The sequence below is a fragment of the Uloborus diversus genome, chromosome 2, assembly GCF_026930045.1.
Source record: "Uloborus diversus isolate 005 chromosome 2, Udiv.v.3.1, whole genome shotgun sequence".
NCBI lineage: Eukaryota > Metazoa > Arthropoda > Arachnida > Araneae > Uloboridae > Uloborus > Uloborus diversus.
Window position 1 is genome coordinate 52,003,168 of NC_072732.1, and position 27,494 is coordinate 52,030,661.

Below are 27,494 nucleotides of genomic sequence, written 5' to 3' on the forward strand. Positions count from 1 at the left end.
ATATTCTACTTTCTATAAAAAAAAGAGCATAGATGTGTTTAGCAAAACCTATCATAGGCTTTTGAATTGGTATTAATTAATAACAAATAGAAGAGCTAAGGGCATTGCACAATTCACAACTTGCAAACTGTAATCAATTAAGCTGTTGCATGTGATGTCATTAGGAATAGTATGGGGCCTCTTATTTTATGATTTCTTATATTCTCTACATTTTATCTTTTTGGTTAAAATTTTGCTCTATTTATTGTCCTTTTTATTTTAGTTTAATTTCAGTTTTCCTTGTTTTTGTGCATGCTATTTTCCCTCATGGTTTTGGCCCCAATTGCATGTAATTAAGTAGAATTTGCTTAATAGGCAGAATTTCATCATGTGCAGATGCACGACCCCAGTATGCAGGAAGAAAGTGTGACATTACTTGGAGAAGAAGGATTGCGATCAGGAGGCCAGGCCCTAAAGCTTGGGTAAGTGATGCTAGAATAAAAAGTTATTAGTAGTTAACTAACTTTTAATGTGAGTTAAAAAAAGAGAAAAAAAAATAATAATCACAAATTGATAATAATAATAATAATAAAATAATATCATACTCCCCTGTAGAGAGGAGCATGATCAAACTTACTTCTGGCAGATAGGGTTCCTATGCTGAGTTTCACAAAATCTATTAAAACTAAAGTGATTCCTTTTTCTAAAAATGGTTCAGTAAAGAATGAAAAAAAAAAAAAAAAAACAGCGCATAGCAAGCCCTCCCCTGGCATTCATTTGAATTTTGACAACTGTACACTAGCCCAGCCAGAAATACCTACTGAAGGGGTTTTTTTTATTAAAAGCACCTTCTGGAGGGGGTATTTTTGACGAAAAATACCTTCGGGGGAGGGGGGTCAAAAATACCTTTTGAAGGGGATTTTGGATCAAAAATACTTTCTGAAGGGTTTTTTTTTTTAAAATCAAAACAGCCTTTTCATATGCATAACCTACTGTATTAGAATTACATTTATGTTAAAACGAATGGCTCTGGGGGATGTTTTCACCCTCCCTCTTGCTGTGCCTCTGCTTCTGTAATTCAAATTAGGTTTTTCTCAATCACAGATTGCAGTAGGACCCTGCTCGTTGGGTTTCTTGTTTCTACAAATGGCTCTTATTGTAAATTTGAATTCAAGATCTCAAATTTAAATGAATGCCAGGAGCTGGATGCTGTGTTTGTCTAGAGGATTGTGTATAATAGTCGACAGAATTAGGTACAGGGCGGTCCTAAGGGAGTGGGCAATCGTCCCGAGCGCCACGAAGTGAGGCGGCACTGCAAGGCGCCCTTCATTTCATATATCATGGATGTACAGTCATAGACACACAAAATAGAGAATCATTGCAGTGATTCTATTTTGGGCAATGAAGGGCGCCGCAAGATGCCCCTCATTTCTTGCATCATAGATGCACAGTCATCGACACACAAAATAGAGAATCATTGCAATGATTTCCTAGTGCATTTAATTATTCCTCACTCTCTGTCTTCAAAACATTTGTTTCCTTTGTATCATTGAAGCAAATACAATTTATGAGAACTGAACTGTGTAGAATCAAACGAAAGGCACTTCTCTTTTGTCTAGTTCCCACCAAATTTCTTGGAATTCTGCCCTTGTGTGCAACCAGAAAAAAGTTGTGGGGGGGGGGGGGGGCTAGGCACATTGAAAGAACAAAAAACAAAGAATTTTTTTTTTATCTGATAGGAAAGGGGTCTGGTCAAAATTTTGAAACTTTCCTTTGAAACGCTCCAGGGAACTTTCTCCCTAGGCACTGACATCTCTTCGGATGGTCGTGGTTGAGTATAAATATAATTGATTCTGGGGGGGGGGGGGGGACATGGAAGAACATGCCTGTGGATCATCAGAGTTTGCATTATATGAATAAGAAAATAAAATCATTGTAGCATAAACTATGGTCAGGTAAAAACAATAAACAATCAGTATTGCTCAAAAAACAAAAAAATAGCGTAAAACTTTAAAGAAGCCTTTATAAAGTGGATACAAATTATTATGATGGAAACATTCTTCTCAAATGAGAAAGCGTTCTTTCTACATCATTATCATGTTTAATCTCAGGCTGTTGCAGTGCCGGATCTACAATTTTTCGGAACTGGGACAAAAACTTGAAACTACCACCCTTACCTATCTTCCTTCAAGTTTTTAGCTCTATCTTCAACAGAAGGAATACAGAAGTACAGTGAATTTGCTGCCCTTCAGATGTTGCCACCTGTAGCAAGGGCTCCAACTTACTCCCCCTAGATCCAGCCCTGGCCTGTTTAACTGGGGCTTAATGCCAGTGGCCAACTTTACCCACTTCTGACCTGCCGCTACAGATAACAATACTGAATAGCTTTTCCTTACTTTTATATGCATTCACATCAGTAAGATCATAGGCAGGGGAGAGGGAAAAGGATCTAACATAGTAGTGTTGAATATTCTGCTTCTTTAAATGAATGATGAAATATTGTAGAGAAACATGAGCAGTATAATATCTTTTAGAGTGAAATTGTACCTTTCCTTAATTTTGGTTCTTTAATTACCTTGTTTTTTTTTATTATTATTTTTAGTTTCGTTGCTGGTGTTATTCTGAGAGAAAGGTTACCAGCATTTGAAAGGATGCTGTGGAGAGTCTGCCATGGAAATGTGTTCCTGCGTCAAGCAGATATCGATACTCCTTTAGAAGATCCAGTTACTGTAAGCTAAATATGATCTGTTTGTGATTGTTCTGTTAATTTTCAAGGAATTTTTTAACACATATCTGTACACTGCCCTGTCCATTTGCTCTGAGTAATTTTCATTTTAAGTGCCTCTCTGTATACATTGACAAAATTTATGAATATGACATAAAGAAATGTGCTTAGAGATGTTTTTAAAAATATATCTAATTGAAATTTACAGAAAAAAGTACACTTTGTAGTCTATATTTAAGTTAATTGATTAATTTTTTAAAACTTTGCATTTTAAATGTTGAGAAATTATTATTCAATTGCTTATGTAAATAGATGCCTGGAATATATTACGAATCCTTTATTTCATAATGATGTTCTAACTGTAAAATGCCATACTTATTCAATGGTTTGATGCATGGGCGCCCATATGCAAAATTGTAAGGGGGGGTGGGGCTCAGATATTTTAACCATGGTTTAGCAGAATATTTTCCCCATGGAAGCTGATTTCAGGACAGATTAGAGTCATTAAAATTTGACATTTTTAATAACTTATTCATTAATGGCTGGAGAAGAAATGTTTTTACATTTTTGAAAAGAAAAAAGTACTAAAAGGAAGGAAGTTCTAATTTCTATGGGGGGCTCAAGCCCCCCTTGCCCCCTAGGTTTGATGTTTAGAATGATATTTGGGGTATCATAATGTAATTTATTATATTTTTTTTTGTCTAATCACTCACACCTCACCCTTTTTCTTATGTCAGTGGTACTCTGGCATAAGTTGTTAAATCCTCCTCCCCCCCCCCGACCAAAAAAAAGATATATCACTGCAATGAATTAGACTTTACAGTTAGTTTTTTTAATGAAGTAAACCCAAAATACAATTTAAGTTTCATAAATAAACTAACTGCAACAGTTAGGTATCTGTAAAAGGATTTTTGCTATGTTTCATAGCAATTTGAAAGTTTAATTGATAATGTCTCAAATTGAGGTTTTAGACTTAATGACTTTTGCCTGAGAATGGTGGAACTTCAATCCTGAAGTCCGCTTCCCCCTTTGAAGAATTCCTGTGTGCACCACTGCAAATACGAGATATATCATCTCAAATTTATTTTAGAATGGGATGGTTTTCAGAACAATGCTCTAGTACAGGTTACAGAAGTAAGATAAAATTTTAATTATATAAAAATAAATTACAGAAACATGAAACAGAATTGAGGTTTTATGTAATTAGCATTTTATTAAATAAGGGCTTTGCTTGGAACAAAGTGAGAAAATAAAATAAAATTGATTAGTGTATTTATTTGAATTGTATTTTATTCATGTCTTCAAATAGATTTCCTTTCTTTGCAGGGTGATCAAGTGTATAAATCGGTTTTCATCATATTTTTCCAAGGAGATCAACTGAAAACTAGAGTAAAAAAGATATGTGAAGGGTATGTATCAAAAACTCAATTTAATGATACAATAATTTTATGGCATTTTGGCAGGTTTCACACGCACTTTAAGAAAAATCGACAGATTTTAAAATTTTAGCTATTACTGGTGTCCTTTGTATAACACAGTTAATTCGTTCTGTGTAGTATTAAAACTGTGTTATACGACACTTTTTTAAAAAGAACTTTTTAATTTATTTTTTACACTAATTAATCATGTACATAGTAAAAATCATGTTGAGTCGTATTGAAACCGTGATTTGTGTTATATGGAAACTATTTTTTTCCAGACTTAAAAATAATGTGAATCAATAGATGTGTACAGAGTTATATCGAAACCAAGTTTCATTAAAAGAAAGTGAAACTTATTCCAGTTAATGTCAAACATTAAGAGAATGTATTAAGAAAAAAATGAAATTCCATCTTTTTTAAACATAACTTTTGTGTTATATAAAACCGTTAAGATTTCAATTCAAGTTTTGTTTGGTGTAATATTGAAACCATGTTATAATAATTGCAAATTCTGTGCTGTGTTATATCGAAACTGTGTTGTACAAGTATCGTGTTGTACGAGGGACGCCTGTACTTATTTTCTAGGCATAACTTTGAGTCTACTCATTCAAATAATGCAATGTAAAAAACTTTTAACCCAGCAAAACATGCATCTCCTAAGCAAACATAAAAATATGCTAGAACTATTGAATTAACACAGATAAAAATTTGATCCTACACTGTTAAAAATGCTATTTATCATCTTTTTTATTATTAACTAATGGTACCCGCACCACTTCGCCCGTAGTAGAAAATTTAAAGGTCATTTGGTTCGCCTGAATATTTGCAAATAATGGATGGTGAATTTCTTGCCAATTTGCTCTCCCATGTTATGGTTCCATGTTATAATAATTTGGTAATTTAATTGCCCACGTTATAATAATTTGCTCAGTAAAATGTTCTTAAAATTGGAATAGAAAAAGAACATAATCGAATTTTTGAAAAATTGCTTTGAGGTGCATACCCCCATGCTACAACCGAATTTTGTGCCAAATTTCATGAAAATCGGCGGAATGGTCTAGGTGCTATGCGCGTCACAGAGAATTAATGTTGAAAACATTTCAATTTTTTTATTGAAATTAAAAAATATATATATTTGTTTACATTCATTGTATTCCCTATTAACTTTCTGCTTCTTTACAAAATCTTTTACTGAAAATCAGTCCAAGTTATTAACTTAATTTCTAGAATCTCTCTCCCCCTTCCTTCAGTTCTATATCATGTTCGTTGAAGTTTTCATTATCTAAAAAACTCTTTTCAAGAAATTGAGCACCATCTTATTCATTGACTAAATCTTTATCTGATTCAACTTTAGTGGAAAATGTTCAAAAATGGCCTGTTTCTTTTTTTATGTGGAATTAACATTGCTTTATACAAGCAAAAACTTTAATGTAGACCAGAAAGCAGCAAATTAACCGTATTAACCGCACAACAGACTTAATCTGTAGAGCAAAAGGAAAGACGCTGAGTTATTCCGTGAGGCCAGTACCTGACTAAACGAGTATAAGTTAAGTAAAAATGACTGTAATTCTTTGAAACTGCTAGCATAAGGCAGATGAGTGACCAAACTCAGCTTTTAAAAACGACAGAATGAATGGGTGGCTAGTTTTCTGGGCAATCTAATCGCTTAGGGTCAAAAAATTACCCCTGGGCATTCTCCCAGGTTAACACAAAGGGTATACTGGTGTGTCACTCCTTTTTTGGGGGGTAAATTTAAGTAAGTCCCTGGTTTGGATTTTACGTGTAGTAATAGCTATTAGTTTTCTCTGCATTTTTATTTATTTATTTATTTTTGTTTGTAAACTCATCTTTAATTGTGCTGCAATTATAGACTTCAATTGGAACATACTAATATTCAGACAGCAACATTATAATTATAACTGTACTAAGAAACCAGCTGACTGTTCCAACCGACCATTCAACTGTCCTCAATAATAACCGAATTTTAATTCATTTTACTTGTATTCTCTCAGTTTATACTCTCTTAGATGGAATTTCATACTATGCCTTTAATAACTCATGAATGAATTCTGCTGCTAAAAGTTTTAATTGAGTTATTATTATCCTTTCTTACTATCCTTCTATTATGCTATTATAACTTTCAATAATGTTTGTCTTTGTGGGTTATAGGTTTCGAGCAACTTTGTACCCTTGCCCAGAGACTCCAGCTGATAGAAGAGAAATGTCCATTGGTGTCATGACTCGCATTGAAGATTTGAATACTGTAAGTAAAGAACAATTTTAATTTTTTTTAAATTAATTTTCTGTTGTTACTACTATTATTTTCTAAAACCCTTGCCCAGTAGCAGAAACAGTGGCACAAGCATCACAGATTCTTGAGAAAGTCTGCAGACTGTTTTCTAACTGGGAGAAATAAAATAACAGCTCCTGAGAAGAGAAATTGTAGATTTTGCAAATACAGTGAAGCCTCTCTGAGCAACCACCCCTCCGTTCCGCAATATTTTTGGCCGTTGATAGGAGGTGGGCACTTTAAAGGGTTTACGTTACTGTTTCGATACAATTTCTATAATATATAAAATAAGCAAGTCTAACACATAAAATGAAGTTTAAAACCTTTTTAAAGAGGAAATAGTATATTACTTAATTATTGTTTACATATTTTGAAGATTACAATTTGTGACTTAAGTTTTTACTCTGCTCCAACAACTGTTTTCAAAACCATTTTTCAGTTCAAAATGTTAATCTCTAACCAATTTATTTGCCATTGCATCTGAATTTCTGATAACTTTATCATCCCCAAAATCATTTCAGTCGAAAATATAATTTGCTGATGATTACAAAACATATTAGTAAATTGATCGCCAAAGATATAATTACGCCATAAAGGTGTTCAAAAAACGATAATGATGCACACAGTGAATTGATAAGTTAATTTAAATCAATCAATCAAAAAAATATTAGATTTTATTAAAAAAAATTTTTTTTTCCGCTGATTTGTTAACCAGATATTGTTTTTCTCAGTCAGCCCTGTAATTGTCAAGACACTCCATTGCTATTCCATGCTGAAAATAATTCAAAATTGCACTCTAGTAGTTCTCTCGCCAATTTTCCGTGCTCTTGTTGCTCAGAATTTCAATATGTTGTTCGAGATTCATAAAAATGATGTTCGACAGTGTGGTTTGCAACCCAGTTACGCATACACACTGACCAACTAATGAAATAAATATAAACGACATTTTTACTCCAAAATTATCGAAATTCGTTAACGGCTAATGCGACTTCTCCTTCAACTGAAAAGTTGTCGATTAGAAACAGGAGGTGAATAGGTTTTCCTGAAAAATGGGATGGATGCATCCGCTCCACAGCCATTCAGAAGGATTGAGTGACCGTTGCTAGGAGTGCTTTTAACATTAAGTCTATGAGTTAAAAAATCTGTGCTGCCAAAAATTTGCCGTTAGGAGGGGTGGCCGCTTATGACAGATGGCCGCTCGACGAGGTTTCACTGTACATATTTGTACTTTTTTTACTGCATAAAACTTGCAGGTTCCATGCTTTGGTATGTTTTAAAAGTCCCCAGATACAATGTGCTTTGTAATTGTGCATATGGGACCTGCCTATCAATAAAATAAAAAATCATACTTATACAAAGGAAAAGCTTTGTATTTTTTTCGATGCACTTTGTGTTGCATACTAATAAGAACTTAATAAAATATATGCATTGATTCATGGGTGGGTCAAAATTTCACAGCAGAAAAGAGAGAAATAGTAAATAAACCTTAAATGATTTTTCTTTTCTATTTTTTAAATTAAAAAAATAATAATAAAAATATTAAAGCCTACAAAAGTTTTTCTGTCTATTTTCAAACATGTTAATTTGCTATCTACTGATAATTTTCAAGTTCACAATTTTCAAGCAATACTTGCTGCTGATTTACAATATATTTTATGGCTATTTTAAAGCTGCTCTACTTTGCAGACTATTTTTGGAGTTTTTAATCTGCGTCACACACTGCTAAACAAAATTCTGCTATTAGGATTTCTTGTTTGCTAGCTTGTTCTTTATTTTAATCTAAAGTATATCAAAGAATTTTCTTATACATTATAATTTCAATAATATAATTTAACTTTTCATTCTAAAGTACTTCCAAAATCAATATATTTATTATGAAAAACCTTCTAATACAAGCAAGGTTTTAGGCAGGTATATTATTGCATTTAGAAAATTGTGCAGAAATGCTAAATTGTAGTAAAAATAATTCATATATTTACTATAAAAAATTATTTATAATTATAACAGTTAAATTATTATATAATTTCTCAACTATTCATCATCTGTTCTAGGTTCTTGGACAGACACAAGATCATCGATATAGAGTTCTTGTAGCTGCTGCTAAAAACATCAAGAGTTGGTTTGTAAAAGTTCGCAAAATTAAAGCTATATATCACACCTTAAATCTCTTCAATTTGGATGTCACTCAGAAATGTCTCATTGCTGAATGCTGGTGTGCCTGCTCTGATTTAGATAAGATACAGATGGCATTATGCAGGGGCACAGTATGTATTAAAATTTTTTCAGAAAGTTCTAAGTACTTGTAATGAACACTTTTGACCTTTGGCTGTTGATGAACATGTGTTGTACTTAGCAGTAAGTTAGTGCCCCTAAGCCAAGGCTAAGACAGAACTACATGCAGTATACCAGACAGCCTAGTTATCACATCCAGAGACTGCAGTTTCGTTCTTTATTAGAACTCATCAGTCTTGTTTAATGAATAACTGAGATGGAGGCAGATGTCATCTGTCATGAGATGCCACCCGGCTGTCTGGTATATTGCATGTATTGTGCTGTTAATTCAGATAATGTTGCTGTGGTAAACAGTAACTTGAAATTCATTGTTTAAAAATCCACATTCGAAAACATTCATTCTAGTCATAAAAACAATGTTAAAATTGCACTCATACCTATTTGAGTCGTAGGCAAATATTTAGATACTGCACTGTTTGTATCTTACTTTTTATGCTTGAAATGAAAAAACAACATAAGTAAGGCACAAATTGCTAAGAAAATGCTACAAATTGATATTAAAAGGCTATAATGGAACCCCTCCGTCAGTGCAAAAGTGATCAAAATATTAAAAAAAAACTGGAGTGCACAAGTGTTCACTCCCGACGACACCGAGATATTCACTCATGAATTTCTTTTTGTGTGTCATACCATTAAAAAAAGTATTTTAATATATTTCAGGAGCTTAGTGGTGGCAGTGTTCCTTCTATTTTGCATAGAATGCAGACTGCTGAAGTACCTCCGACATTTAACCGAACCAATAAATTTAGTCAAGGTTTCCAAAATATTGTGGATGCATATGGTGTAGCTAATTATCGTGAAGTTAATCCAGGTAAGTTCATATTTTTTCATTTTTTGTTTGACAAAAATCTCATTAAGTGTGTAAAATTTTATCATTTCAATTTTTTTTGTTGAAAATGTTACAAAAAATGACGTTTGTAACTTCTATACTCAATTTTTCAGCTCTTTTCACTATTATAACTTTTCCATTCCTGTTTGCTGTGATGTTCGGCGATGCTGGTCATGGTTTAATAATGTCACTTTTTGCTGGCTGGATGGTTTTGAAAGAAAAGGGTCTTGCTTCAGAACGCACAGACAATGAAGTATGTGCAGCATTTTGACCTTTTATGAATTTTTTTCAAGAAAAACAAAAAACAAGTTTCAATGCCAGTATGAATGCTGTATTATTTTTGTGTATTTTATAGATCTGGTTGACCTTTTTCAATGGCAGATACATAATATTGTTGATGGGAGTTTTCTCTGTTTATACTGGTTTGATCTACAACGATATCTTCTCAAAAGCCTTTAATTTGTTTGGCTCTTCTTGGTATCCACAAGCTAATTTGTAAGTTTATTTCTTTATTTATTTTTATTTAGTTTTTTTTTCTCACTTGAATTTGTTTACTGAAAATATTGCTGTGTTTAAGAAGCTATATGTTCTGCAAAAGTTTGTTACAGTAAGTCTTTCATTGGCCTTTCCTCCTTATCATAAGCCATCCCCCCCCCTCTCTGTTAAAAATTTGTTTAAAAAGTTTTTCTTTCTTTTTTTATTTTTCTAACACGCAATTTGCAGAAAAAACATATTTCAGAATGTAAAAATAAAAACTGGCCTATTCATGTTAAAAAATATGCCATGAATGGTGTGATGATAGTCTTATTATGATGTTTGTTGTCAAGCCTTATTCCTTCTAAACATTTGGGGGGGGGGGGGGGCAGACTATCTTTTCACACAGTTGTTGATGACCATCTTTGAAGTAAATTGTGTTTTAAAAAGGTTTCTTGTTCAGCAAATGTCATATAACTACACTTATTTCAAATATAGTTACAGGTTTGCTATTATAAGTAGATAATGTAAAAATTCTCATTATTATAAATATTTATTTATTTATTTATTATTATTATTATTTTTTTTTTTTTGATTGCAACAAAACGAGTGGAAAGCTTGATTAACAGAACAATTTTTGTTGCCTCTATTTTTTTCTATTGTTTATCATTTACAAAATTATAAGAAAAAAGCAAGCAAAAAATAACAGAAAGTAATATAAAATTATGAAATTAACTACAGAAACTTTAAATAACACTATTGGGTCGTGACATTAGTATAAATCATGTCCAATGTTTTTTTTTTGAATGATCTGTAACGAATCATATTTTTTTATTGATTCTCCTTTTATTTATGTGGTGAAAAATACCAATGTTTGTACATAAGAGGCAGTGAGAAGCAAAGGGATGTAAGTGGACATTTTGAAGTTTTGAGTAAAATGCGTTGAAAGTTGCGGAATTCAGTATGCTTTAATTGAAATTTTTTTTCTAAATCATGCCGTATAACAACCCACCAGGACTGGTAGTACTATCTCTTGCCCCAAGACAGAGGAGATGTTCGCCTACCATTTGTACCGGTTATATCCAAATTTTTAATTTTGTCATTTTCATCCCTTTGCTTCTCACTGCCCCATAAGTAATTATAAAAGCTTCAAAAATAGCTTTAAAACAAAAAGGAAAATATGACTTTTCCCGGCTTAAAATCATTAAGAGTTAAAATGTGGTTTATGATTTTGCTGACATGCAAGAACAATAAAAATTATCAGTTATATTTTCTCTTTTACAAAATGAAAACAAAGTTACAACATAACTTGAGAAAAGAAAAACATTGGATTTTTTTTTTAAATTAATGTCCCGACCTTTACTATGTTTCACATTGCCCACTCTTACAGCAAGAGCTTTCTGAAAAAAAATTAAAAAGAAAAAAAAAGAATTATATTGAGTCTGGTAATACTTCTAAAAAGACTAAGTAATAGGTTCAATGTAGAACAAGACTCTTTTGTAAGCCATTTTACTGTTACATTTGTGTTAATTAAAATATTTTTTTTTTGAAATTGACAACACCATAACACTTTTGGAATCATTATTTAATTTTATCTTTGTTTTGTTGTTGTAGCTTTTCTTTCTGATTATAATAGTTTTTTTTTTTTTGGAAAGGGGGGCCAAAATATTTTTAAAACTTTGATAAATTACGTAAGTACAAAGTATTGATATTTTATGATATGCAAGTTTTTAGGGAATCAATTTAAAAAAAAAAAAAGATTTGTCGGTGGAAGTCATTAAAATTGACGCAAACCAAAATTCAAAAAAAGTTGTACATGATCTGTACTAATTTTGTGAGAATTTCCCTAATACAGCAATACAAGTAGCAAACTAAAGAAATGAATCAAATGTAAAAAAAAGTAAACTTGAAAAAGTCAAACGATAGGACTTGTCATGGTGGACCGCTGATAGCACAATTCATTACAGGAAAATAAACATGCATTATAAAATGGGAGGGGGGACCATACTGACAAAGCTTCAAATTTAAATTACTCTGTAAATAAACGTAAATCAAGTAAAACAATGTAGACAAGGGGAATCCAGTGGTGGCTCGTGCCTTGAAAATGTGAGGAAGCGAAAGTATGGGTGCACTCGCAACAACCTCCCCCCCTCCCCGGTTGGTGTTGAGGGGGGTGAGCGCAGATAATCCGCGGCCAGCATACAACCCGCACCTCAGAAATTTTACACTTTTTTAACAGATAATCCACAGAAAAATACGGTTCAATCCATTGTTTTTAATTTTAAGCATGTACGCACAAAAGAAAGGGAAATAAATAAAAATGATGAAAAATTGTCTGAAAAAAGTGAGGGGGCCCAGGCCCCTTCTGGCACCTCCCACGAGCCGCCACTGGGGGAATCATTTAGTTGAGGAATTTTTGATACTGCTTTATAAAAATGAATTCATGCATTGTTTGCCTTTAAAAGAGTAATTAATAAAGAAATTATTGAGTTTTAATTATGTATAAATCTTCCAAGCAAGTTTCAGTCTTCTAAAAAGAAACTTACTATTATGTGTACATGCATGCATACACACACATTCTAATGCATATAGCACAGCTGTCAACTTTTCTGATTTGTCTGGGAGACTCCAAAATTTTAGTACTTTCTCTCAAACTCCCTAATGTGAAATAAATCTCTCCCATTCTTCAGCAATCAAGTAAAACAAATAGATTTTCAAACCTGACGCATCAACTTGAAACTTCCGAAATTTTTTCTCAAACAATACTCACAAATGAAGTCACATTCCCCAATTTTATCAGAACACTAAAGGAATAAATATTGACACATTCTGATATAAGTTTATATCCATTGTCTGACTTGTAGTTAATGACTATTTACTGTTAAAATGAGACTAAAAAGTGTAGAAAATCTCTAATTCTTGATTTGCTAATTTTTGATGTTATTGATCTGTTGAAGTTAGAGTTTTAAACGAGCTGATGTGTGCGTCACATGACTTCCTTTTACTCCAATTTAATGTCATTCCCCCCATTATTGGCATTTTTAATGTGATTCAATAGTTTACTCTCTAAATATCACCAACAGTGGCCAAATTGAAACCAGATTAAAAAAAAAAATCGCCAAGTTGGTGACAAAACTTGGTGACCAAAATACTGGCCATATATCGCCAAGTGTCCGCCAAATTATAACACCACTTGAGTTTACATCAAAATTAACAATGATTTCCCCCAAAAAAGAGGCAAAAGACCCCTTTAGAAACACCCGAATGCAACCAAAAAGGGAGGTGCACAACTAGACCCCACTGGGAGTCTACGTACCACATTTCAACTTTCTAGGACATACCGTTCTTGAGTTATGTGACATACATATGCACATACATATGTACATATAGACGTCACGAGAAAACTCATTATAACTAACTCAAGAATTGTCAAAATGGATATTTAGCGTGTTCTTAGCAACATTTGCATGTGTTCTCGCAACATTCTTAGGCACTTATCCATGTGTGGTCGAATTGAAAAAAAAAAACTTAACATTCATTTGGGGGTGAGTAAAATGGAAATTAAGGTTGATTTTTAAGTGAAATTTTTTTCGCGAATACGATACTTCCTTTTTTGTAAAAGGAAATAAAAAACATGTGTAATAAAGCTAAAAAAAGTTAAAAGGAACTATTAATTGTAATTGCAGTTGCGGAATCAAGATAAATTCATCTCAAAAATGGTGATTGCAAAAACACTTACTCTTTCATGCATGAGCATGAAAATAGTGCTATCCAATCATTTTTTAAACATGTTTATTTCATTTCCTTTCATTTTAAAACTTTTCCCATAAGTAAAGGAAAAACATTTCCCAGTTTTTCTCTTCACTTCTTGAATTTGACTTCTACAAATTTATTTTAACCTATAAGAGAAAACAAACCTTTTCCTCTTGTAAAACTTATTTGTTTTTAAATATAGAAGTTGTTGGTTTTTTAAACTTTAAACAAATAATAATAATAATTTCAATTTCCAAATTTGGGTTTTGCCAGATTTCCCAATGCTTAATTTCAAGTCCTATGCAACTTTAATTTAAGAAATTTCTGTTTTTATTTTAAAGATCTTTTTCACACTCAAACTTTTGGCATTAAATTTTTTCATGCAAAACTGTCCGTCTGTCTGTACTTTTACACCCAAATTTTAATTTTTCAATGTTGGCATCTGTAACATTGTAAAGTTAAAGTTCTAAAAAAATCCTAGAAGATTGTTTTTGAATTTTTATTTTGAAATTTCAAGCTACTGAATTAAATTTCAGTTTAAGTTTTAATTGCATGGATATGCAATGATTTTAGTTATTTTATTTTAAACTCTTCAATCTTACACTTTTGGATTTCATATAGTGTTAGAATTTTAAGTTATTGAGAAAAAATATGACTGGCTTTTTCAACTGCTTTATATTGCTAATATGTTTATAAATATTTTATTCAAATTCTCTCGAATATTCTGCTGTGCTAAGCACAAAATGGTATCTGCAGCTGAGATCAAAATAAGAAAGAGCTGTTTAAAGTTTGATGCCTCCAGGTTTCAGGTGCCTCCTTTTCAGAAATTTTTAAAAAATATTTCCCATTCTTAAACAACCATAAAAAAATTGTAGGTAAATTATGTACAAAGAACTGCCTGGTAAGAATAACTCAAGTTTGTTAAAACATGCAGATTCGACTTATGTGATTAGTACGGCAGTATTGTACTGTTTTATGCAAAAAATTGTAAATTTGAAAAAAGTGGAATTGTGTGTTCGTCTGTTTTCATATTTGTTTGAATAAATGTATTTTGTTTTGTTTTTTCCTAGTGAAACAAAGTTTCTTCCAACATTATATCAATTGAATCCAACCAACGATACAGACTATATGGGCATACCATATCCATTTGGTGTGGATCCTGTAAGTCCAATATCATTATTGATGTATATTACAGGGAAAAAATTTGTTTTATTCATTTGAAGGGTTGGGCATTTTGCCGACAAAATGATATATTGCCGGGACAATGGCAAAAACTGGGAAAAACCGGCAAAATTTTCAAAAACTAGGAAAATTGACTAGATTTCAAGAAATGTACTAAAAATCAGTATTATTTTGTACATTATACAATTGAGACTTCAAATCAGAATATTAATTAGAAATTTCATCAATATGAATTTGGTAATTAAAACTTGCAAATGTTTTTTTTTTTTCAGAATAGTCAATTAAAATATATGAGACGTGACCCGAATAGGATGCCAAATACTGAAATTGTATGATTGTGTGAAGAAACACAGCTCTGTCAGTTGTATTTTACTACACTTACAAGTTTATCTATAGATTTTTGTGTCTAGATCCAATTATTTTAATTGGATGCATAAAATTAACAGACATGTTGAATTCATCCAGCAACCTCCCGCCCCCCTCCCTTCGTTTTTTTTCTCTGCATATAGTACTTTGATCTTTCAAAAATTACTGAATTCGTTAAAAATACTGAAAATCACATCTCTACATAGTATAAAATGAAGTCTCCAAAAACCGTCTGTGTGTTTGAACTCGCAAAACTCGAGAACTACCCGGCTGATTTTGCAGAAATTTTCACAATTTGTTCCTTTAGGTCCTGAGAAGGTTTGCAGACCAGTTCGAAAAACATTCGATGAATTGTTCTTTTTTTATTCCAATTTACGTCCAATTTTCACATAAATTCCCGAATATGGGGGTGAAAAATTACTTGCACATATTAATATTAAATATCGTTAGAAAGGGTAGAATTTTCCGCGTTCTACGCAATTTTTTTCAATGCTCTAACTTTATTACGGCGGGAGTTATTTGCGTTTTTAGCTCAAATTTTTTTAGGCTTAGCTGAAAATTAGGTACTACTTTCTTTATTAAATAAATCAATAAAAAGTGAAGGAATTGTCCCACAGCTTTCTTTTTGACGCCATTCGAAAAAGCGACCTTTTTTACTAAAGATCTAACTCGACCTATGGTCGAAAAAATAAGCTTTTATCTCGAAAGGAAAAAGAAGTTACAAGCTTTTTCATCAAACAACAAAAAGCGCATTTCCATTCAAATTGTAGTCCATTTTATTTCGCATTTTAATTCCTTAAACTTATTTTATTTTGTGTTTCCATGGTTACGCTTTTTAAATTCATCTTTCTCGATTTAATGTCTTAAAAGTATTTTAATATCTGTCGTTATTGTTTGGAAGGAAAATTTTGCATGATGTTTTTTTTATTTATTTAAGCCTGATTGTTGAATATACGGCACGTGACACAATCTTTATTTTCGAGGTGGACCGGGCAAAGCCGGGCAATGCAGCTAATGATTAATAAAAACCTGGCGCAGTATAGCCCTTAAGGGCTCTAGCGCCATAAAAACCAAATATACAAAACTAATAAAAACCTTATCTGTTTTGCAAATAACTTTATACAATAAAGAGGGATCCATGAAATGAAAACTTATTTTCCAATCTCCCAATTTGATGTGGTAAGTCATGTTGTCCTTTTACAGTAATATGGTGTACAGGAAATACTTACACTTATATGTGTATGTACTGAAAACATGTCAACCCACAATTGAACATTCAAGCAACTAATAAATGCTTCAAAAGCAGCATGACCAGGCCTGGACTGGCTCCTTCTGGGGTGGTCGGCTAGGTGCTAGAAAGGGGCCCCGGCCTCCTGGTACGGAGGTTCCTGGGGCCCTTTCCTGCGAAAATGTGAGAAAGTTATTGTTTCAAATATTGCTTTTTCTTTTTGGACATGTTAAATAATAAAACTAAAGTTAAATTTATGTATAAAAAAACATGTGTTTGAAGTTTTACTTGACTTACCCTTTAGCAGAAGGAAATTTCATACCATTTTTACAAAATCTATTAAAGGTGCGTTATTTAATTTATCATTATTTCTGAATTGAACGTTTTTTTTTCTTTATTATTATTTTTTTAATTTTATTTACCTTGTAAGCGGAGACTATGTGGAGAAGGATTGTGATGCAGGGCCAGGGTTGGAAAGATTTTTCCCACAACCGGTATTTACCGTCCTGGGAAATACTATTGTTTTTCCCGCACAGGAAAACTGATTTGATTATTAAAAATATAAATTCAAAACAATTTTTGAAAATCAGATGTAAAATTCTCCATTTTTAGGCCTAATGGGGCTCCGTGGGTGAGCCACTGTTGGAAGGGGCTGAGATTTTTTTTATCACACGCTATTTTAAGCTTAAAGCAATGCCTTAATAGTGGAAAATTATCATACCTTTTTTGCTTCATCTTGTCACTATTTTGTCCCAATGTATCTATCTTTTAATTTCCATAATAAAAATTATAGTTGGCTTGCACGCAAGTAAAATACAAACCTTCAATTATCTTACTATAATGCAGATTGCAGAAGACAAAACCACACGTGGAATAGTTTTATAGTCAATATCCGGTCGGACCCTATCGGAAAGATTTCCATATGCATTCAATTTTCCCATTTATTTACTGGTTTAAAAGCAAAAGGAGATGGGGCACTAAAGCAATCAACATGAACCCATTGAGTCTTGAACGAGTCATGAAGTTTTTATTTACTCCTATTTTTATTACACCTGCATTTCTCTTTTGTTTGAGTTTTTTTCACACGGTCATCATCCATACCCAAATTCTAAGTTCTTGTCTTATCTCATCTTTTTGATTCTACAAGAACTTGCAGAAACGTGGAGAAACGCACCTTTAGCGGCCTGGATCACAAAAGCTGACATCACTCTCCAAGGGGTCCTAATTTACTCCTGTCACCGGAGTAACTTAACCATGCGTGGAACCAAATTGACAAAGACAGAACTCCTGTGTAGTACCGCCACCCCCCCCCCCCGGAGGCCTCGGTAGTACACTTGGAGAAAGAAGGAAGGAAAGAAAAGTTGTTGGTTAAATTTTATTTGTTGGAATTTGCAAAAGATAACTTTTTTCAACTTTAGGATTGCTCTGGAGATCTGCATACTCGCAGACTCTGTAATGCGAGGAGGGGGAGGGCACACCTCTTAGGGGCCCATGGCCCGAGAAACCAAAGAATCTTTTTAAAAATAAATCGAACACCTAAACACCTCCAGGATCTGATTACTGAATAGGCCAACTAGGCCGTAGCCTAGGACCCTGGATATTTAGGGGCCCTCAAATGGCTGAAACTACTTTAGTTTGCGGCTAAAATTGTTTTAGCCAATGTATAGAGTTTGACTACAGGGCTCCCCAAAACTTGAACCTAGAAATATTGAAGCATACAAACACAAACAACAACCACTCTTTTAAATTTTTTTTTGAGCGGGGGAGGGGGGGGGAGGGCAATTCAGTGGGCGGTTAGAAGTGGCGGATGGGACATCATGAACCGGCCCTGGCATTTGCAGGCCAGCCGGCCCCTAACAATACCGCATTTACTTGAGTGTACAAATCGGTTATGACCTTAGTATTTTTATTTTATACTATCTTCAAACAAGGGCAGGCTTCCTCCCTTTCTCTCTCTCTTCGCCTCTCTCTCTCCCGCCCCCCTCTCTCTCAAGAATTGCTCTTTGAAAAAAAAATTAAAAATATGTGACCTCTCGATTCAAATTCGGATCAAAACCAAACGGACTACAGTATCATAGCCGACAAAAGGTCAAAACACAGGAGGGAGGGTGTTTGAATTTGACGTCCCCCCCCCCCCCCCCCCCGGTTTTTTTAAATGTAAAAAGATACATAGAAAGGAGAGGGGGTGAGGTGAGAGGCAGCCTCTAGTTCAGGAAGGGGTCAACTTTACAATTTGAGCATTCAAATGAGGAGAATTGCGCTACATATAAGCAGAGGCGCAGCTAGACCCGACTTTCGGGGGGGGGGGGGGTTCTTCTTTTCTATATATATATACATATATATATATGTATATATATGCAAATTTTTTTAGTATTAAAAAAAGAGGGAGGTGAATCTTACATACTTTGGAATGGGGTGCCCCAATTCCGATACTTGTGTCAAACAAAACAAAAGCAAAGAATTTATTTTTTTAATGTTGTGGAAAATTTAACTTTTTTTTCTTTTCCCTCCATTTAATTTAAAGTGAAATTTTCTAGCAACGTCTTGTCAAAACCAGTCTATCCAAATCAGGGGGAAATCAAATATCTGATGAGCGAGTTCCGTTCATTTCAGTGTGACTGTTTAATTTAGAGGCTAACACACATCTACAAAAGCTGGCATCCCTTGAAATCTAATAGATACTTATATTTCCGCCTGTAAACTGGATGTTTGACTTTCAATCTCATCGATGGTCAGACTATAAAGACTATTTTTACTAACTTGGTTTGCACTAGAAGTATGAAACAAAATAAAAAAAGACTTCTTGAATTATAACCCGCAAAAAATGAAATTGCTTTTCATATCGTTATATTTATATGTTGCTTTTTATGTATTTACATTTATGCTAATTCTTAAGCATTTAATAAAATTTGAATAAAAAAGTTAGGGAAGAAATATTGGCGGTAGAAAGTTATTCGCTCAACATCATACCATCAGTTCTCCTTTCAAGTCTTTATTTTTAATTTTATATTAGCTGCTTTAGAATTTACATAAATATCTTTTTGACAGAGCAACAGCAATTTCGGGTATTATAAACAGAAGTCTTTTTTATTTTCTACTATTTAATCCAAACCAAGCTAGTAGAAATAATCTAGATTCATTTCGTTTTTAAACATTTTATTCATGTAATGCTATGCAGTTTTTCTTTTGAATTAAAATAAAATTACCTTCAGAAGGGTCCGATGGGCTGCTTTGCAGACTGTACTTTGTTTTCTTCACACGACGTTAACTTTCTCTTTTTAGAGCAATCCTTTTCGTCATTTTAATTTTTTTCTTTGGATTGAAAAAAGCTTGTTATCGGTTTTTCTCGCTTCATTATGCAACAACTTTCACTTAGAATGTACTATTTTAAACAGACTGTACGTTTCCAAAAGAAAACGCAGTAAATACTGGCTGAAAAATCAATGTGATTGCAATGGATACTCTGGTTAGCAAAGGTTGTTTTGACTATGACCTATGACACACACGAGACCAGACCAACAAAAACCTCTATCGTCTCGAATTCCAGTTATGCTATCATTTTTGGATTCGAAGCCCAATGATCTTTAAAGCAACAAACAAAAACATTTTCTTCAACTCAGAAACAGAGGAATTGTCTTCAAGAGCTGAGGAGGCAGTGGAAAAAAGGGAGAAATGTGTTCCACGAATAGGCTTTCCAGGAAGATTAACCAAAGGGCAGTCGTTTTGCGCACTTTCTTGGAAGAAGAGTAAAGGGGTGAAATTCACAGGTTTGACATGTAAAATGAACATTTCATGTTCATGGTTAAAGGTCATTCAAGTTAAAAGCCATTTCGCTCTGTTATCTGGATTAGTACTGTTCTTTGGTTGCTCTCTTTCTTAAAATTGTGATTCCTTAGAAAACCAAAATGATTGGAGTGAAAAGACAGTATAATTTTTTTTCAAGTGTTGAAAAAAGGAAAATCGTAGAATACTGGCCAAGTTAGATTTGCAGCAATTGCTAACCTCAAGATCCTTCAATCCTTCAAGATAATGAATCAAAAAAAAAAAAAAAAAAAGGGGGGACCAAAAAGCAGTAAAAGATTTTTTCTTGAAAAAGATATGTTAAAGTTTCTTTTACTGTCAAAATGATTTCTTAAACTCGCCATAAAGCACTTAATAATGTAATAATAGAATAAATACCAAACAAAACTAATAAAGATGAATTTTAATCAAGAGCCCATATTGTTTTTAGTATCGATTTCAAATTTTCACCATCATATTTCAAATTTCTATAAAAGGTATCTTAAAGCCCCAGTATCTCAAAACCTCTTTATCTCGATTTTTTTCTTTAATGTGAAATTCAAAATATAGATTCGACTGTATGCAATATTCCCACTGCGCGGCTCATTCAGTTAAACATGTTTAACAATTTGCAGAATCTATGACAAAGAAAGGCTGCATATACGTTGATTTAACAAATCAATCTCATTTCTAAAGCAAAGTGTCAAATTTTACTCAATTATCAAAAAATTGTCGCAGCAGAGGGAGGCGTCTTTATGCTTGAGGATTACACATGGAGCAGATTTTCAATGGCATTGGGGGGTGGGGGGAGCAAAGTGAATTTTTGACTTTTGTTACTCAGAAAAAAGTCGTTTTGATTATTTTTCTTTTTTTTCTTTTCTCTTCTTTTTCTCTTTTTTTTTTTTTTGAGACTAACGTTTCGGGGGGGGGGGGGTTTGTCCCCAAAACCCCCCCTTTAGCTACGCCCCTGCATATAAGAAGAAAAAGAATGAGGAATGCGAAGCCTAGTAAGAAATGAAATTTTTGTGCACATATTGGGACGTCCCGGGGTTTAACTCCCGGAAAATTTTCGAAAATGTAGATTTAAAAGAGCACTTTTAAACGATTTTTAGACGATTTTAGGCAATGTTTGGGAAAGGGATGCTTGGAGAATTCATTCAAAAAATGCTCAAAATGGAAGATTTAAAAACGCGAGTGAAGGCTATCTTCGGTAACATTATAGGGAAAGTGATGTGGTTCAGCCAGGAAGTAGTGCACAGGGGGGAAGAAGGAACACCTGCTGGTCCGGGCCCGCGCACGAAGGGGGCCAAATATTTTTAAAATAAGGGGTGAGTATATATAGGGACTTAGTGGTAAACAATATGGAAGGAGGCTCGTAAAAGTCATTTGTGACGAGCCCCAAAATTTCTGTGCACGCCCCTGGGTTCAAGTTCCTTAACTAATATTTTTCAGTGCAAGTAGCCACATCTCAAGTTTAGACGTTATTCAAAACTCTTTTGGGAATGGGGTAGCTTTTTGAAATTGAAGTCATTTAACTAGTTTGTGTTACCAATACATCCTCCCCTCCCCACGCCATTCTCACACTTTATATGCAGTACGATTGAAGAGGAGGAACTCTTAATGTTAGGGGGAGAAAAATTCGAGAGCCCACCCCTTGAAACTTATAGAAATTGAAATTTTTGCAATTGCAACGCAAAATTGTAGACTATCTTTGACAACCTTCAGGAGACTTACAATTTTTCCCATTTGAAACTCCAAAAACGTAGTTTTAGTCGACTTTCAAGGATATTAGGGAGAAGTTTTCGGGAGCTCTCCGGAATTTTTTTAAGTTCAAGCCCTTAAAATGAAGTTCGAAACAAACTTGAATGATGTTAGCAAGAGAGGGGAAGATGCACTTCCCCCGAAAATGTTTTAAGTTAGTTTTTAAAACACAATTTTTTTACGATCTTTGGTAATGTTGGTGGGAGGAGTGGTTTGGGGGCCTTGCTTCGGTAGTATCCCGAAATTGAAATTCCAACAACGCAATTATGGATGATCTTCGATAATGTTGTCAGATGTTTGAAGCCTTTTTACGAAAATCTCTTCTGAATTGCAGTCCTAAAAGCGAAATTTTAGACTTTTTTGGTGGTGATTAGGGGTATTGGAAAGGTTCAGGGACCTCCGGAATGTTTTCAAATTGAAGTCCTAAAAATGAAATTTAAGACCATCGATAATGATTGGGGGGGGGGGGGGGGTTCTTGAGGGTGTGGGTGGGGCGGCGCTCTCCTCGAATTTTTTTGTAGGACCATCTTTGATGAAGATAGGCTCTTCCCCAGAATTCCTTCAAAAATCAAAGATTCAAGAACGCCCGTTTAGGCTACCGATGGGGGAAAATAAAGGGATCCTCTCATATTTGATTAAATCATTGATTAAAATGATGTAAAAAATGTACTCCCAGTTTTTTTTTCTCCAAAACCATTTTTGTACTTGTGTTTTTCCGTAATAAATTTTTCAATTACCAGGTTGAAAATTTTATTTGTTGAAATACAAGCGTTCGCGACCTCAATAAAAAAAAGTTGCAACCACTTTCGACTAAATGGTGCTTTTCAGCGATACCTTAGGATGCTTTTTTTAAAACTATTGTTTGGTTTGAATATCGTACCGCCTCCTGAATCTCTTATAAAGTTTTAATTTACTTTCGATTTTTACATTCAAACACTTAGAACTATTGGTGTGATTGTTCATTACAATATTTTAAATCTCTCACAATATTTAAACTTTTTTTTCTGTATACTGTATAAAACATATTTTAACGGCCTATGAATTTTTTTCCTCTTAACTGTGATTTTTACGAAAATATTTATGCAAAAAAAAAGCAATGTATAGAAATGTGTTTCGTCGCCCCCTTTGATGCCATTATATTTTTTATCTATTCATTTTTTATCGATCTGAAACTTGTCAAGGGTTTGTATTATGCACAGAAAACTTTTTTTTTTGTTAAAAAATGTTTGTAACAGTTTTGTGATATGTTTCGGCGGCCATCGATTAGGTACATTATAATGCATAATCTGAGAAGTTCCTAAATAATTTTCAAATTCGGCATTTTCTTTGAAAAATTTGCAGAAAAGTGATTTTTGTCACTCCACTGTGTTTTATTCCAGTTTTTCATTCAGTAATAAAATGTTTCAATTCTGCAGAGGGTTTCCTTTTCTTAATCCCTAAAATGAAATTGGTGGCTCTATTACTGAAACTTTGGATAGGAAGTGCAGTATCTGCCTCCCCCCCCCCCAAAAAATGTCCCTGGTTAGGGATAGTGCTTCCCCCAGAAATTTCCAAACTGAAGTTCTGAAAATGTACATGTAGGTTTCTTTGAATGATGGTAAGAAAACGGATAGGATCAGGAATCTTCCACCAAATGCTTTTATAAGATAGAAAAACACTACCATCTCGAAGTGCTTCAGGTGAACGACAACAGTCAATCCATTATGCGAACATAAGCAACAGCCCCTGGTTGACATCAGCCGATGTCTCTCTGACGTGTTCATTAACTCCATCCCTTACGAACGAGAGTGTAGTGCCTAGAATAGTGCCTCTTTCTAGGCACTATTATAACAAGAGGCAGCTATGCAAGAAAGTTATTTTATTGGCCGATGAATTTTCCTGACACAGGGAAAACATCTTATTTCTCACATAAATTGTGAAGTTTTCTTTCTTTTTTTTTAAAATTGGAATAATGAAATTTCCATAGAAATTTAAATGAAAAAAAGGAAGAGAAGCATGAATTGGTTTTTATACTATGCTATTGTAAATTTCAATGCGGCCCAAACAGAGGCTGCCCACCGGGCAAATGCCCGGCTGCCCGCCGGCCCCATCCGCCCCTGGCGGTTAGGGGCCCAGATGATTTTTTGCAGGGAGGCTGAACATTTCTGTTGGGGACCCTTAGGCGATTCCTAAGTTGCCTATTTGTTAATCCAGCCCTGTTTACGGGACAAATTCAGAGAATTTAAAGCCCTACGGGCCCCTAACCTAAAAATAATGTTTGCCCCGGGGCCCTACCTGGCTTTAATTGGGTCCAGTGTGCTATTTGTATAAAACTAGAGATCAAAAGCATCCCAGACGGGACCTGATTAAGATATAGGAAGGTTCTAAGCAAATATTTTTTGGAGCCACTATCCAGTTAAATCTTACTTTTAGTCATTAGCTAAAATAACTTTAGCCATTGGAGGGCCCCTAAAAAGCAAGGGCCCTAGACCACAGCCTAGTTGGTACATTCAGTAATCAGGCCCTGATCCTGGCAAAACGTATAAGGAAACAGATTGAAATAGTTACTAGGAAATCAAATTATAAAATCATTTTTTGCTACAATTTTTTTTTCGCTTCATTTGGGGGCCCTTCCTAGTTTGGGGGCCCTCGGCGATCGCCGACTAGCCGACCTGGCCAGTCCGGGCCTGAGCATGACTACATTCAAAAAATGGAAAATCAATCTATATTTCAAGTATTGTAGCTGGAAGGAAATATTTAAACCTTTATTATCAAGAAAAAGATTTCATCAAACAAATAAAACCAGTCGCAAATGCTTCTGGGGATGGATTCTGCAATGATTGCTGATGCGTGTCCTCTATGATGCAATTGATTGAACAATAACAAGTTGAAACCCTATTCTGCTGCAGTGAAAAAAGGTTTGAGCAAGCAGTTCTACCCTCGCACCTATTTATTTTCCGAAGTACAGAGGGCAAAATTTAAATTATGAATAGAAAGAAAAGGCCTGGGAATGGCTAAAAAAAATAAACCTTTTATTTATATCATGTGATTTAAGTTTTAGATTGATAGAGAAACCTTTTCTTGCTACATTGAAGATAAAGTTATTGAGACTGTCCATGCTTGTAAATGGTGGAGAAGTATAACAAAAGCATGTAATATTTCTCAAGACTTTTGCAATTTAATTGCACATCTCCTAACATGCCCCTCAAGTAGTGCAGCAGTGGAGCGAATATTCTCTAATTTTTCATTTGTTCATTCAAAATTGTGAAATTGATTAGGATTAGAAAGGGTTTCAAAACTTGCTTTTGTTATGCTTGTTGAAAAAACAAAATATATGTTCTGAAATAAAAAAAAATTAATTGAATGTGAATAAATTTAATTATTTTAAGTCATTTTATTAATGGTCATTTATTCAGCTATTTATATTCATATTACTTGTGTATGATGAATATTCATCTCTTTTTTATGTGTTTTTTCAGTAATAAATTTTAGTTTCTCCATTTTTAAGAAATATATTTATATTATACTAAACGGATACCTCTTGAATTTTCTATTGTTCTATAAGCATCGCAAAATTGGTATTACTAGTTAAAAATAAACTGAAGCAAGGTTTAATTGTTTAACAGTTACAGCTGGTCTTCAGTATTTTCAACTTTATAACCAAAGCCAGTGAGTTATTCTTCCTCTTTCTCATGATCTATATTTAACAGTGTTAATTTAAAAAGCATTTTATTAAATCAATACAAACTGAATTGCACTTGCATTTAGATTACTGTTTCAATGATGCATTGACTACTCTAAGTAGTAATTAAAATAAATAATAATAAAAAAAATAAAGCAATGTTTTAATTTTCTAAAAGTAAAAGTAGTTACATTCCTTCGAAAATAAATAATTTCCATTTTTACCGCTTTGGCAAAAATGTATTTTTGCTGGGACGATTTTTACCGTTTTTACCACCCCTAATTTAAATTTTGACTTACTGGTTGGATATCTTAAAAAATATTCATATCAATGGGGTTTTCATCACATAAATAAAAAAAATTGATTTAAATTCATTTGTGTAACAGAATAAGCACGAATAATTGTTTATTTTATCATAGCTTTGTCAGTTATTTTTAAATATGGTTGTAAATTTTCTTTTCACTAACTTTGATTATTTAAGTTTTAAAATTTTAATTGTGACATGTCTTACTGTTGTTTTTAACTCAAAACTTTTCCTTTTTCAATAGGCATGGCAAGTTTCAACTAATAAGATCCTGTTTTTAAATTCTTATAAAATGAAAGTTTCTGTAATATTAGGTGTCTCGCAAATGATTTTTGGAGTTGTTCTAAGTTTAAGGAATCACCGGTAAGAATTTTATATTATTCATTTCTTGAACTTGATTATCTACTATAATTAATGCAGATTATTACATATAACCATATAATATACAGGATGGTCATAATTAAATGGCCCTACTTTGAATTATCTTCAGTAGAACTTATTGTTTGTAAATTTACAAAATTTGGGGTAGAACATAATGAAGGGATAGGAATTAATTTCAACTAATGAAAAAAAAAAGTTCAATTTCTTCAGCAGAGGGTTGTTTATCATGACAACCATCATTTTCATATATTATCTCTATTAGTAAGGTTGCATTTTCTACAGCTGATTGTAGCATGCTCGAGGAAGTGCTACACATATTTGAAAAACTGTTTTTATGATCAAGTGAAGATTATCAATGGTGTGTACAGGCTCCTGGAATCCTGAGAAGCTACTGGGAGAAAAAAAAAATCTGTTTCCAAGATACTTGTAACTTCTTGGATGTTCTAAATAGTCTTTGGATTTATTTGCGAATGTTAACTAACCCAACTTCGAGCATTTTTGCAATTTAGATAAAGAAATTATTACATTTTGCTAACAATATGCAAGAATAACTGTTTGGCGCTCCATATAGTCTTGCCGGAAAAATCAAGAATTTTCTCAAAAAATCTAGAATTTTAATATAATGCCCTAAGAAACTTAGGATAAATCGGGTACAATGTCATTGTTGTGCTTCTCTTGACACTTATTGTATCCCCTCTTTTAATATATAACACTGAGGAAAGAAAAGCTATTAATTTGAGTTCAAAGGGTCAGAAAGTAGACAGTTCAGTAGATTTCTTTTTCTCAAAGACCCTTGAATAAAAATTAATTGTTCTAAAGTCAAATAATACTAGAAAACTCTCTGAACTCTAAAATGTATTGACATTTTCATGCAAAAAATCTCTAATAATTTCTTAAATTCTTATCCAAGCAATTTAATTCTTATCTTATTCAAATTATATTTGAAATGATGCCTCGATTGCCTATATAGAAGTTTCTCCTTTTTTGCCCCCCAAAAGGGGAAGCATGCAGCACAAAGTCGGGAATTTTTGTGATATCATTTAGGAGAACATAACAAAGCTTTGCGTG

At 33.3% G+C, this 27,494-nt stretch overlaps 1 protein-coding gene across 2 annotated transcripts in view; it reads left to right on the forward strand.

Annotated features, from left to right (window-relative positions):
• Positions 1 to 27,494, forward strand: part of LOC129235132 (V-type proton ATPase 116 kDa subunit a 1-like) — a 52,672-nt gene that overhangs the window by 12,281 nt on the left and 12,897 nt on the right. Inside the window, exons 5-14 of one of the 2 annotated variants that reach the window (XM_054868821.1) lie at positions 355 to 461; positions 2,582 to 2,708; positions 4,031 to 4,113; positions 6,295 to 6,388; positions 8,467 to 8,679; positions 9,368 to 9,518; positions 9,650 to 9,789; positions 9,892 to 10,031; positions 14,834 to 14,924; positions 26,290 to 26,408. In XM_054868821.1, the coding sequence (XP_054724796.1) occupies positions 355 to 461; positions 2,582 to 2,708; positions 4,031 to 4,113; positions 6,295 to 6,388; positions 8,467 to 8,679; positions 9,368 to 9,518; positions 9,650 to 9,789; positions 9,892 to 10,031; positions 14,834 to 14,924; positions 26,290 to 26,408 (1,265 nt within the window). The remainder of the gene's footprint in view (positions 1 to 354; positions 462 to 2,581; positions 2,709 to 4,030; positions 4,114 to 6,294; positions 6,389 to 8,466; positions 8,680 to 9,367; positions 9,519 to 9,649; positions 9,790 to 9,891; positions 10,032 to 14,833; positions 14,925 to 26,289; positions 26,409 to 27,494) is intronic. The other variant, XM_054868822.1, reaches the window with a different exon arrangement.